We start from the raw sequence: 13,553 nt of genomic DNA, 5'->3' as shown, positions 1-13,553 counted from the left end.
AATATTCATGCAATAATAATCCATAAAAAGTATATACAGTTTTTAAAAATACAGTACTTGCATTCTCTGGAAGAGTAAAAAGCGTCAGGCTCTTCATCTGTAGAGCCCTGCAAATCCATGGATATCCACTTTATGTCTGCGGATGACATTCTCATCTGAGGAATGTTCTCTGATGTTGATTTACTTTAATATCTGTTATAATTCCAATATGCTTTCATTACGGTACCACACACCCGTATATTGACACAGTATGAGCAGTCTGAGCATCAAAGTCCATCCTCAGTTTATGGGGAAGGTGGAGGAAATAGATGTATCTGTCTCTCTCACTATCTAGGTTTTCATGCCACTGCCATTGACAGAGTATCTGGGACCACCAACTGAATTCATTTATTTGTTAATGTCAAAAGAAACAGGGTTTTTTTTCTCTCAATTTATTTTTGAGTGAATCTAGTGCTCTTGAATGGTGCCACTGAAGTCCTCCACAATATGGGCGCAGCGTATGACAGTGCAAGCTTCTACCATGCCACCCTGCCTTTGTGTTTCAGACCTTACATGAAGGTATTATTTGTAATGGTGAGAGGATAGTTCTGTGACCTATCTGCTGAGACTGCCAATAACTGCCATTTTTTGTGGTGGCAATGGGGACCCCAGTCTACTGCCAACTGGGTGGAGACCAAGAAACACTTTTTCAGTAGGCCACAGAGCAGAAAAGAAACAGGAGATTGGAAAACATACAGCAACATACACACACACACCATATTGAGCAGTTAGTAGACAAAGGTCTGCCTTAGCACCACATTGACAGATTTCAAGAGAGAAAATGTGATGCAATTCTCATATGACATTTTTTTTTTATCTAATTAGTAACGATGTAGAGTTTTGCGTCTAGATTGACCTCTGCATTACTTGACTGGTATGGTGCTCATACAGGAGTAACGCGATAGTGAATGAGGCCCTTATTTTGTAGTCCATTCTCAGGCAAAATTTCTACAGATGTCAGTGGGAGTTTTGCCTGCATAAGGTGTACAAGATTAGGTCCTTAAGATGAAAAATTAGTGGTTCATCCTTCATTTTCACAAGAATAGGGATCTAGACAATATCATGTGACTCTTCTTTGAGGTTTGCCTTTTATCCCATTTCTGTGCTTTCTTGTTAGCTAGGCTTGGCAGAATTTGAAGCTCCCCCCAATTTTGATGGTTTTTATCCATTTTTTATTTTTAAGATTTTCTTTTCTATTTTTAAATATTTTTATTTTTACAGTTGTGGGGGGTAGGGTTGGGGTTAGAACTAGGGCAGTGCTGACAGCGGGGCTGCAGGGGGCTCTCTGTGTGTCTGAGGGGCCAAAGACACCAGGGTGTAAGGTAGTGGGGGAAGGGGCTACGATCATCCTGGCCCAAGGGAGCAGAGAATCCTGGCCAGGACTGCAAGGAGAAGGATGAGCCCCTGGCCACAGGGTGCTGTGGACCATTTCCTGTCTGGGGACAGCTCCCTCACTCCTGGCTGGTGAGCGAGTGGGGCTGTGACAGCGGAGCTGCAGAGGGCTTCCTACACGACTGCAGAGCCGGTGACACCCAGTCCCTGCAGTCCCGCCAGCTGTTACCAATTGATGTCTTTTTTTCTTTCAGTGTCAGGGTGTCAGCGGAAATCGATGTGTACAGACCATTATGGATTAAAACCAAACCCTGACATGCCTATTCTTAGCCTAGAGCTGTCAGCAGAGTACATGAATAACATCTTGTTTTTAACTCTTCCCTTTTGACAGAAGCCTCCAATGCCTCCAATTTAAAGATTGTAAGGATGGACAGAACGGCCGGGTGTGTGACCGGAGGAGAAGAGATTTACCTTCTTTGTGACAAGGTTCAGAAAGGTAAGAGCCTCAGACTCTCTGGTGTTTCGAGTCGGCCCATTTGTTGGGACTATAACGTAGCATTGCTGTGTTTGTCATGTACTGTATGCTTAAGGCCTGCAGTGGCATTCAAAGGGACTGTGCCGCCACCGCTCCCATTAACTTCAGCAGGATTTGTGAGTTCTCAGCCCTTCTGAAAGTCAGGCCAGCCGTGATTAAGCCTAACAGGGTGAAATGCCCCACCCTCAAGTAAATGGAGTTTGTGTGGAGAACAGCCTTGGAGAGTTGGGAGAAAGAAGCTCACGTACCCTTTTCCCTCGCCCCCAACCAGCAAATGGTGACCAGGATACCTCCCCAGTCCCTCTGAAGTTTGTGTTTTAGGTGCCAGGCTGCCAGGATTTGTGAACACTGCGTTTGTGTAATCATGGATCTAGGGTGACCGTATTTCCCAAAGGGAAAATGGGACACCACACGGGACTCAACATGAGCCGCTTGCCCAAGCCTCCTCCCACACATGGAGCTAGCCTGAGCTGCCTGGCATCACTGCTTGCCTCTCTCCTCCTCCCCCTGAGGGTTCCTTTTGGCAAAGCTGAGCATTTGTCCTGTTTGCCTGATGATCAGTTGGCAAGAGCAAATGGGACAAATGCCCAGCTTTGCCAAAAAAAAAATCGGGACACCCGGGACAGGGTTTAAAAAGGGAATCGTCCCAGCCAAAACAGGACATGTGATCACCCTTCGTGGACCCAGTGATCACACCCCAATGGTGCCTCCAACCCCTTGTATAATGGGTAGTGGGAGCTGCAGGTGCTCAGCACTGCTGATAATCAGGCCATTTTTATGGAGATGCCAAAGGGAATGAACCTGTAAATAGTTACTACAAGGTATAAGGTTTGTGCCATGTGAGGTGTCCCATGGACTCACAGTAGTAAATATTATTCCGGGAATTAAGTGTTTGCAGGGTTAAGCGCTAAATACGGATTTGGATGCCTAATTTAAGATGCTCAAATTTGAACATATTGACTTTTTTTTTTTTTTAAATATTCTGATTTCCTGTTCATCGATGGAAGTAAACAGAAAAGAAAAAGGGGACTTGGAGTGTTGTAGATCAAAGCAGGGACTGCCAGATCTACTTTATCTCTACAACAGTGTGCATGGTTCTCTGCCTGACCGTAGAGTGGTTAAATGATTCAGGCATTTTCTGTTATTCCACACTGCAGCAGAGAGCTGTGGAAGAAGACAATGTACCATGTAGTTCTGTAGGGAAGAGAGAAACTGGTGGAGTTTGGGGAAATAGTTTTTTCTTTTTAAAACTATAAATCCAGGGCCTTTCAAGGTGATTAAGTAAAATGTAATTTTTTTAAGAAGTCTGAATAAATGGAAACTCCAAAAGTGGGGTTTCCCCTGACCTGATTCCACTCTCTGAAACCTCTGTGCCCTAGGAAATTTGAATGCACATGGCAGCAGGGCTGAAAGGAGTGTTTCTCAGTCTTAATCCTGCCAGATTGGGGCTCAGGCAGAAACAGCTCACTGACTCCAGGGCTCTTCCCATTGCTTAGGAAGATGAAAGACTTTCTTGCCATTGCCAAAGACAGAAAATGAGCTTTTTATATTGCTCCTCCCTAAGATGCTGAGGAAAGAGTCTTCAGGGCCGCCTGTTTTTCCCCACCTCTCCAAAGAGATCTCTACAGACGGCCACCAGCCTGACAGAACCATCTCTACCCCTCCCACTGCTTTGGGAAGGGGGGAGGAAATGCGTTGCTGGAGAGCACTTAGCTCAGGACTGCTGCTGAAAGTAGATGTCGTCACTCTTGACAGTAGCTGAGAAGTGGCTTTTGGCCAGCAGTAAATAGAACTTGAACCTGACGAGTTCAAGTTTTGTTCAAATTTAAGAACTCCCTCCCTATGGTTATTCTGTATCAAGGTACTGCAGGAATCCTATTTAATCGTAAAACAGGAAGAGACAGTGAGCCACATTCTCCACCCACACCGGTTTAAATCAAGAGCAACTCCAATGAAGTCACAAGAATTCTACCAGCATAAAACTGGTGGAAATAAAATCAGAATTGGACCCCAAATAATGTTTATATAAATCTTCCTAAACTTTAACATACTTGAAAGGGGTAAAGTTCTTGGTGTTTAATGTATTCTTCTAAATGTAACACATTACCACAGAAAGCAAATACTGGGTGAAATTCAGCATTAGAGAGAATTATTTTCCTTTACCAAAAATCTTTTATTGTTGTTTATAGTATACAGTATGAATGAGTGCTAGGAAAAATATAAACTTTTAGAACTGCCATCCACCATTTAATATTTATTAGAAATTGATTTAACCAAAAGCATAAAAAAAGGTAAGTGAATTAACTCTCTCACCCTGTTTACAGATGATATTCAAATTCGTTTTTATGAAGAGGATGAAAATGGTGGGGTGTGGGAAGGCTTTGGAGATTTTTCTCCTACAGATGTACATAGGCAGGTAAGTGGCCAAACGGCTGCAATTTGCTAATGGCTTTCAATTCTTTAGCTACTAGGGCCCCATTTGAACCAATGGCTTAGTAGTGAAAGGCTCTGTATCCCAATACTAATCTTCTCAATCAACGTTTTCCCTCTGTTACTTCATAATAATAAATGTTGCCCTGATTTATTTTAAAAGATAAATGATAGTTCCAACAAAACTTAGAAACACACTAAAAGGAAATTTGCAAAGTATGATGCAAAAATAATGGTAAAGGAGAGATGTCAGGCACACCTATGGAAAAATGGTACAGAGTAACATATCTCCAGTGCTCCTACAGGAATACTAAGGATACCATGGAAAAAAGATAAAGCAAGAGAGAAAAATACAATACCTACATGTATTATATATTTGTGTATCATAAAAGGCATTTAAACTTTAATTAGCTCCAAACTAGAAGTAAAAAATAAAATGGGAATTTATAGTTGTGGTAGCCTTCATGCAAACGAGATTTTCTTCTCAGCTGTAACTAACTAAAATCCCCCAAAATACAAAAACTTAGGGGTAAAGCAATATCTTATTTCAGAAAACTCTATTCCTGACAACCTGCTGATCATTGTTTTTCACAGTTTGCTATCGTATTCAAAACCCCAAAGTACAGAGATGTCAATATCACAAAACCAGCATTTGTGTATGTCCAGCTACGGCGGAAATCTGATCTGGAAACAAGTGAACCAAAGCCTTTTCTGTACTACCCAGAAATCAAAGGTAATTCATTCAACCTGTTCCATGCATTACTAAGGGGAAGTCTCCTGCTCATCAAACAGCAGAGTCCTCGTATATTTGCTAATACAATGGGACTCATTTTGGGTAATCTTTTTGTGCCATGGTTTTTGACCTCTAGAAAATACTATACTTGACGGCTCATGTTGGGCAGAACTAATGGAAAAAATGGGTTATTTTGCTGCAGCTTCTGCCTTTCAGATGAAACATAAAACCAGGGTCCTGACTAGAGCTGGTGAGAAAATAGAAAATATATTTTACATTTCCCTTCCCCCTCATTTTTCATTGAAATGTTAGGAACGTTCTGACCAGCTCTAATCCTGACCCACTTGTGTTCATCAAATAACCCCATGGCACCTCTTGCAAGAGGAAGAGTGGTGTCATTGGTGGGGGAGAGGGAAGAGAAGGGGTTTTCATGAAAATACTGTAAGTCATTTAGGTGAAGTGTAATAGTTGGACTCAGACCTGGAGACTGTTCAGTGTCGGGAAGCTTTCCCAGTGGATCAATACTTTTTTTAAGACTTGCATGCTGTGAATTAGTCTGATTGAATTATAAGGTTGTTCTTAGTGTTCATGTTAGTATTAATAATAAATAGTAATACAAATATTTGTGTTATGGCATAGCTCAGAGGTCCCCATCAGGGACCACATGCACATGTAATAAAAGACAGCAGCTTATGATCTTAAGCCCTGATCCAATAGCATATGTATGTGTGTTTAACTTTAAGCACATGACTAGTCTCACTGAAATCTGTGACTGCTCATGTGCTTCAAAGCATATACCTAAGCATGTATAGGATTGAAGATTTAGCTCGTGACAAGAGAAAATGGATAGACAAAACAGAGACATGGGGGAGGAAGAGGGTGACAGGTGCAAGTGAATTATTTCTGTTGTGGTATAATAAATAGCAAAAAGTAATGAGAAATCTCCATGTTCAGAGGTGGATATTTGAACTTAGGTGAACACCTCTATTTTTAGCATCCAGGAACTCCTTGCGTAAATTGTATAAAAATCTCTCTTACACTGCTCCAGAGCTAGCCCACCAATTTTGAGGCTAACTTTTTGGGGGTTTTGAGAGGGGTGAAAATAATTGAATGATGATTTCTGTAAATGTCTTTTTCATAAACTCTGTCCAACGTATCACAAAGGCTGGCATTCAGGGATGGTATTCTAGCAACTGTACTGTGCTATTCCCCTGTTGAATAGTGCTCAAGTGAGCTCAGAAATGTGTTTTTTGTTTCCTGGGCCAGACACATTAACTGCTTTTTGGGGTTTTCTCTCTTCCTGGGTGTGAGTATATTTGGTGCATGTACACTTTTCTATGTACTCTGTATGTCTGTAAATTGTGCATTCATATACAGACTTTTTATTATGTTGGTCTACGTGTTCAATGGTCGGGATTGATGCTGTTCTGCATGCAGTTTCCTTATCATGGCCTCTCAGGAATTATCTCATTGTTTGTTTGGGGGATATTTTCTTCTTTCTTCAGCAATGTGGCTGGGCTTCCTCATTGCTAGAATTTTTATGTCACTTTTTGATACCTCCTCTTTTCATGACCATTTCATTTTCTCTATGTTTAACTGTAGGGTGCTGGTGTTCTCCCCAAAGTCTTCAGGATTTTTTTGAAGCTGGGAACTCTTTTTTACCTTTATTTGTGGTACTGTGTGTAAGGCTGGTTCTCCAGCTACTGCCCTGGACGGCTTTTTTATGTCTTGCTTTAAACTCATTTTTCTTTCTGGCCTGTCTGGTACTGAAGTATGCTTCATTTCAGTTGTGCCCTGATTCAAAGGTATTGAGCACCTCTCCACCCCAAACCATATAGCCTCTTTCTAAAGTGCATTTGCTTGGCAGATAAAATCGCCCTTTTTGTTCCCAATGGGTAAAATTTTCAAAAGCATGTTAATGGTTTAGGAGCCTAAGTCTAATTTTCAAAAGTGATTTAGGCACTTGGGAGCCTAAGCTCCACTGACTTTCAATGAGACTTTGGCTACTAATGCATTGGGGGTACTTTTGAAAATGTTACTCAGTGTCTCCTGCCATGGCCTATCCCAATCATCTTTATTTGGGTATCGTGGCACCAGATACAGTACTAGAGAAGATGCCTGGACCCATCTGCGTGATCATGTCCTTGGTGCTATGGTCTGTCTGAGAATGTTGCTTGGTTTGTTACTTACTGGAATGTTTCACCAGTTCTTGATGTACAAACATGATTTGTTGTTTGGATCTGAAAGTTTACCCTACCTACGGTACTTCTGATTTCCCCTTAAACTGTTGTATTCTAGTATACATTCGGTACCAATGCTCTTTTCTGTGCCCAGCTGGTGATGGGAGTGACTCATCCTCTCCTTTTGCTGTTTCTCTTTCATTCACTCCCTCACCCCAAAATACAGATAAAGAAGAAGTTCAAAGGAAACGACAGAAGCTCATGCCTAATTTTTCTGATGGTTATGGTGGAGGCAATGGTGCAGGAGGTGGAGGGGGTGGAATGTATGGAGGCGGAGGAGGCGGTGCTGGCTCAGGTAAAGAGAAAAGATAATTGATCTGAAGCATAAGCTTTAAACTTTAACATGTGTGGTTTGTTCTCTAGTCCGTAAAGAAAGGGCATGTGTTTATTTGTTGTTAAAATTGACATGGGGAATCTCTGTATTTCTGTAGGTACAGAAGGCCTGAATCTCATTTCACTTACTTTGATGTGAAACCAGTGTAACTCCATTGAATTCAGTGAAGTTATTTGTGATTCTTACTGGTGTGAAATGAGAATCAAAACTGTAATATTTTCAGTAAATCCTCTTCTTTCCTGTTGGAGGCCACATAACCCTCTCATTGTTTTTCTTCCTTGAAGTTGTATGTCACAGATGCCTTCCTTCTGGCTAAAGCAGACTAGGCAGAAATCCCCTCATTGTCAATGCCGTTAGTTAACGGCAGTCATTGTTCAGAAATTCAAAAGGTGCTGGCTGCTCAGTGAAATGTCTCTGCAGTGCTGCGGTTCCTGCTCCAGTTCCAGCTGGCCCACCGAGCAAGGGACCAGAAACTGATTCTGTGTCTACTGCATGGCATTGAGGAGCAGTATGATATGTTACGTGATGATCGTTTTTGTTTCTTGCAGGAACAGTGATATACTGTGGAGCAGCTAGGCATCATTTGAACAGTGACATCCTGGAAGTCATGATCAGTATAGCCTTTCTGTTAGAGAAGGGGTGAGAGCAGCTGTTCTCAAACTGCGGTACATGTACCACTGGTGATAGAAGGGTTAGTCTAAAGCATGGTATCAGAATACAAATCCATTATAACTACATGAATTAAAATTATTCAGGCAGCATGCCAGGCCCCATGTTGAATAGTAGATGTGGTATATGCTATCTCTTACTTTCTGAGAACTGCAGAGATAAAGGATGCTGCTAGTCAGGCATCTAGACTTTTTCCTTTGATTGTCATAAAGGTGGGAGGTCGGGCTTTAATCTGTCACTTGTTATTTTAGTAGGATGGAAAATCAAAAGGACAAAATACTAGGAACTGTACATAAAATAATGCTTTTGTCTGAGCATTTGGTTTTCATTGTATTGCTTGTTTTGTTTCTGAGAATAATTCCAGTAATTCTTTTTCCTTTTACTTTGCTGCTGTTTTTAGGATATGGTTATCCCTCTTATGGGTATTCTGCTTATGGAGGCATGCCTTTCCACCCGGGCACCACAAAACCTAGTGCTGGAATGAAACATGGTAACAAATAAAATAGCTTGGTTGCAAAAATAATTTTTAGTTTACTCTATTTGCTTCACCTAATCAGTGATTACTATTAATGACTACCAAAGCTATGAAACTTGGTCGCTCTAACCTGGATTAAACCAAACAGGATTAAAGTACATGTGCAAACACTCAGATGTGCTTACAGTGATCACTAAATTAGCCAACAGAACCTCTCACTGCTGTCTCAGATGCCATGGTTTCCCACTGTGGTTAGAACGGGCAATAATTAAATGGCAAATGCTGACTTTTTAATGGTGACCCATATATGCTATTGACTGATTTTGATGTTTATAAGCAGCAAAAACTATTTTCCCCAAGAACTTAAAACTTGGCCAATGGACTGTGACTTTTGTCATTATTTCCCACTGGAGGCCACTTTTTTAACCTGCAGATTATTCATTTTTCCTGAAAATGAAATATTCCAGTCTTCAGAACAAAACTGTACTATGTGATATCACATGATGTACTTATTGAATGAGTACAGATGCACAGCGAGACATATTTGTACATTGGGCACAATCAATGGGGTAGATGGTGCTACAGTGACAGCACCCCAGGGAGAGCACTGAGAAGCATCCTGTTTCTGTGAAGCAAAATGCCTTTCAGAGGTGCCTTATTGCTCTGGGGGGAGAGCGATCTGAAGCACCTCTTCAAAAGATACTGCCTGGTACCTGCTCTTCCTCTCCCCTTTCCAGTGAGTTGCTCTCAGGGGAGAACAACTTGGTGACAGCCCCTGCACTGATGCAAACATACCAACTGCAATTCTTGCTGGACCTTCCTCCTGGTTGGCTAAGGGAGAGCCATGGTCTGGCCCAGGGTGATAAACATGCGTGGCCACCTGAAAAATTAAGTTAACAGTAAGGACAACTCAGTCTTTGTGCCCAAAACCAGGGAAAATCACTTCAAACCCAAAGGCCCCAAGAGCTTTGGTGAAAACTATAAATGGGACCAACTTCGATGGGATCAATTCTACAGTCAGTTACACCAGTGTCAATCTGAAATAACCCCATTGGCTTTGGTGCACATACTGCAGATGTGTAACATTGTAACTGAGAACAGAATTCATCCCTACATTCATTGTTCAGACAATTGGTTTGTTTAATTTTATACTTTAATATGGGGATTGGTAAAGTGAAACTCTTAAATAACTTCAGAACCAGTTAGATATCCCCCTGTGTAATGAACTTGAGTTCAGTGACTCTGCAGCATTTAAATGATATAGGTCCTGATCCAGTGCCCATTGAAGTAAATGGGTGTTTCCAATTACTTCATTGGGGTGTGAATGAGACCTAAGGAGCATTATCATTTGTATAAAAGAATCACAGTATCAAAAGACTTATGCTTTTCGTTTATGTTTTAAGGAATTTCAAATGATATGGCTGAACAGGATGAGGAAAGCTGCAATAAGCATGATGACAAACCGGATCTGAAACATAGCGAGTAAGTGGAAATCACAGAGAGGAGTGAGCCCAGCGTGTGTGGCAGTGATAACAAGGAGGAGGATGTTACTTTGTCATGTACAGCTGGAGTACCTGAAGCAGATTGTAGATTACAAGGTAAGTGAACAAATCAGTTTATTTAGGGCCATTCATGTACATGACAGAAGCCTGTGTTAAGGACAGGAAATGTCACAAGTTCCCACTCGCAGAGTTTCCATCTTTGCAAGGGTGGGAGGGTTAACATTTGCTCCTATTTGGAAATGGCAGGAGGTCAGTCTCCTAAATCTGGGATTTCCCCCCATGGATACCAAGGCAACTGTGTGCCTCTGCACCGCCTCCCAGCTAATTCTGTGATCCCATTGAAGTCCCCCAAGGGTCTGGGACCCATACTAGACCTGCGTCGTCTGAACATATATATCAAAGACTCAGGTTTTGCAGGATCTCCCTAGTCTCCATAATCCCTGTCTGGATCCAGGAGACTAGTATACCGCCCTCATCCTACAAGGACGCATACTTTCATGGATCCATCCTCTGGAGCCAACAGTGGCTGGCTCCCACTACCAATTTACAGCCTGCCCCTTGGCCTATCTTCATCTCCAAGGGTGTTCACCACATGCGTGGCAGTAATGGCGGCCCACCTGAGGCGAAAGGCTGTGCAAATCTTTCCCTACCTGGACGATTGGCTGATAGGGGGTAGGTCCTGGTTCCCAGTGCAGGTCAGCGCGATTCACGCTGCTCCACGTGCAGCAGGCTGGGTCTGCTCATAAACGAACAGATGTCCACTGATCCCAGTGAAATGCATAGAGTTCCTTGGGGCCACCCTGGACACTCCCCAGGCCAGAACCTTCCTGCTTCAGCCATGTTTTCAGGTGATGGTCTCTATCATCTCCCAGCTGCACCCATACCCCACGACAACAGCCAGGCACTGCCTACTGCTGTTAGGCCACATGGCGGCCTGCACATACATAGTGAGGCTAGCTCGCCTGAGGCACAGGCCGCTTCAGGCATGGTTGGCCTCGGTATATGTGCCGAGCAAACACCCACTGAACTGTGTGGTCCAGTTCCCCGCCCGCCCTAGCCTCCCTAGACTGGTGGACATTCCCCAGGGCAGTAGGGAAGGGCGTTCCTTTCATGGAACTGATCCCATCGGTCACCTTAAGCTCCGACGGCTCGTATGTGGGATGGGAGCCCACATCGGTGCCAACCTGAGCAGTCGGGGGCTCTGGTCGGTGGAGGAAAAGTGCTTGCAGGTCACCGTGGGGGAGCTGAGAGCCATTCGCCTAGTGTGCAGGCTGTTCCTCCGATCCCTGACGGGCAGAATGGTGCAGGCACTGCCGGACAACACCGCAGCCATTTTACATGAAGAGGTGGGGGGGGCGTCCTCCCTGCCTCTCTGCGAGGAAACTACCCATCTGTGGGGCTTTGCCGTGAGGCACGACTCTGCTGGACTGCCGATCGCCTCAACAGGTCATTTCTACCCCACCACGACAGGTCGCTGCACCAAGAGGTAGTCACTGCGATCCTCCGAAAGTAGGGCGTCCCCCAACTGGATCTGTTCGGGTCAGTTTGGAAGGTGCAGGCTTGCGCCGGGGTCATGAGATTACCTCAGTCTCAGATACGTCTCTCAGTAACGGGACGGGGACCCTCAGGTACGCATTCCCGCCCATTCCACTCCTGCCTAAGGTCCTACTGTACATAAACAGAGACAGGGCAGATGTCATATTCACTGCTCAGGCCTGACCGAACCAGTGCTGGCTCAGCATGCTGCTGGACCTTCCGTTCGCCCCGCCCATGGGGCTCCCGAGGCGGCACGACCGTCTCTCCCAGGCCCATGGTTGCCTGTTGCACCCAGACCTGGATTCCCTGCAGCTCACAGCCTGGAGGCTCTGTGGCTGACGGAGGTAGAGGGCACCTGCTCGGTGCAGGTCCAACAAGTCCTGCTAGTCAGCAGGGACCCTTCTACACAGGTCGTGTATCAGGCTAAGTGGACATGGTTTACCCCTTGGGCGGAGTCCCGGGGCATTCCGCCAGCCTCTTGCCTCCGCTGGAGACCCTGGAGTATTCCGGGGTCTGGTGCTGGCCTAGTTGATGATCCACTTGGCAGCTATTTTATTCTCCCATCCCATATCAGTCAGGGTACTCAAGGGGGTGGAGAGGCGGTATCCTCAGGTCCGCAACCCTGTGCCTCCCTGGGATATCAGCCTGGTCCTCTTGAGGTTCATAGGACTCTCCCCCTTGGAACCCATGGCTTCATGCCCTCTGCCGCGCTTCGTGGAGGGTAACCTTCTGGGTGGCCATTACCTCAGCTTGGGGGATCTCTGATAGTAGGGCCTTGACTTCGGAGCTCCCTTATACACTATTCTGTAAGGATAAGCTGCAGTGGAGGCTGCGCCCAGCCTCCCAGCCTGGGTTGGTTTTCCAATTTCGCGTAACCATGATAAATCTCTCCCTGTGTTTTTTCCCAAACCGCACGGTCTGGGGGAGGAGCGGAGATGGCATTCGCTAGTCGCAAGATGAGCCCTGGCCTGTTACATCGAAGACGCGGCCGTTCCGAAACTCGGCGCAGCTCCTCGCCGTGTGGGGGGACCGGATGAAAGGATCACTGGTCTCCACCCAGCACATCTCCGCGTGAATCACACCTTGCATCAAGTGCTGCTATGAACAGGCGACTGTGCCACTCCCAGGTGTCGTCACAGCGCACTCAACCAGAGCCCAGGCCTCATCCGCGGCCTTCCTGGAGAGGGTGCCCCTGCAGGACATCCGCAAAGCCTCCACCTGGTCATCGGTCCACACCTTCATGTCCCACTACACCATTGTCCAGCAGGCGAGAGAGGACGTAGGATTCGGCAGAGCGGTGCTGAGGGCAGCTCACCGGTAACTCCTACCCACCTCCAAGGTATGGCTATTTAATCACCTATATTGGAATGGACATGAGCAATCACTCGAAGATAGAAAACAAGGTTACTTACCAGTAACTGTTGTTCTTCGAGATGTGTTGCTCATGTGCATTCCAAACCCACCCCCCGTCCCCACTGTCGGAGTCGGCAGAAAGAAGGGACTGAGGGGGTGTGGGGCCAGCAGTGCCTCATGTGCTGCAGCATGCGCAGGGCACTCCATGGGGCACCAGAGCCGGCCCTACAGGGTCTGCTAAGGGGAAAAAAGTTCCGGGAACCGTGCACACTGGCATGCACATACCTATAATCGGATGGATATGAGCAACACATCTCGGAGAACAACAGTTACTGATAAGTAACCCTGTTTTTCTCGTGGCCACCCGGGTGCCCA

The 13,553-nt window shown here is 45.0% G+C and overlaps 1 protein-coding gene across 1 annotated transcript; it reads left to right on the top strand.

Moving 5' to 3' along the window:
* Window positions 1-1,762: 1,762 nt before the first annotated feature.
* LOC137159086 (nuclear factor NF-kappa-B p105 subunit-like) lies at window positions 1,763-10,316 on the top strand (the record flags this gene model as incomplete). The annotated part of the gene is made up of 6 exons (XM_067557269.1): window positions 1,763-1,867; window positions 4,231-4,322; window positions 4,931-5,069; window positions 7,476-7,604; window positions 8,713-8,802; window positions 10,191-10,316. Coding segments are annotated over 6 exons (638 nt in total), but the record flags the coding sequence as incomplete, so codon positions are not given.
* Between the last annotated feature and the right edge of the window lie 3,237 nt (window positions 10,317-13,553).

The sequence above is a fragment of the Emydura macquarii genome, unplaced genomic scaffold, assembly GCF_026122565.2.
Source record: "Emydura macquarii macquarii isolate MOO-44397 ecotype Brisbane River unplaced genomic scaffold, CSIRO-AGI_Emac_v2 contig_1790, whole genome shotgun sequence".
NCBI classification, from domain to species: Eukaryota; Metazoa; Chordata; order Testudines; family Chelidae; genus Emydura; species Emydura macquarii.
Note: the sequence above shows the minus strand (reverse complement) of the source record. Positions and strands in the feature narration are given on the sequence as shown.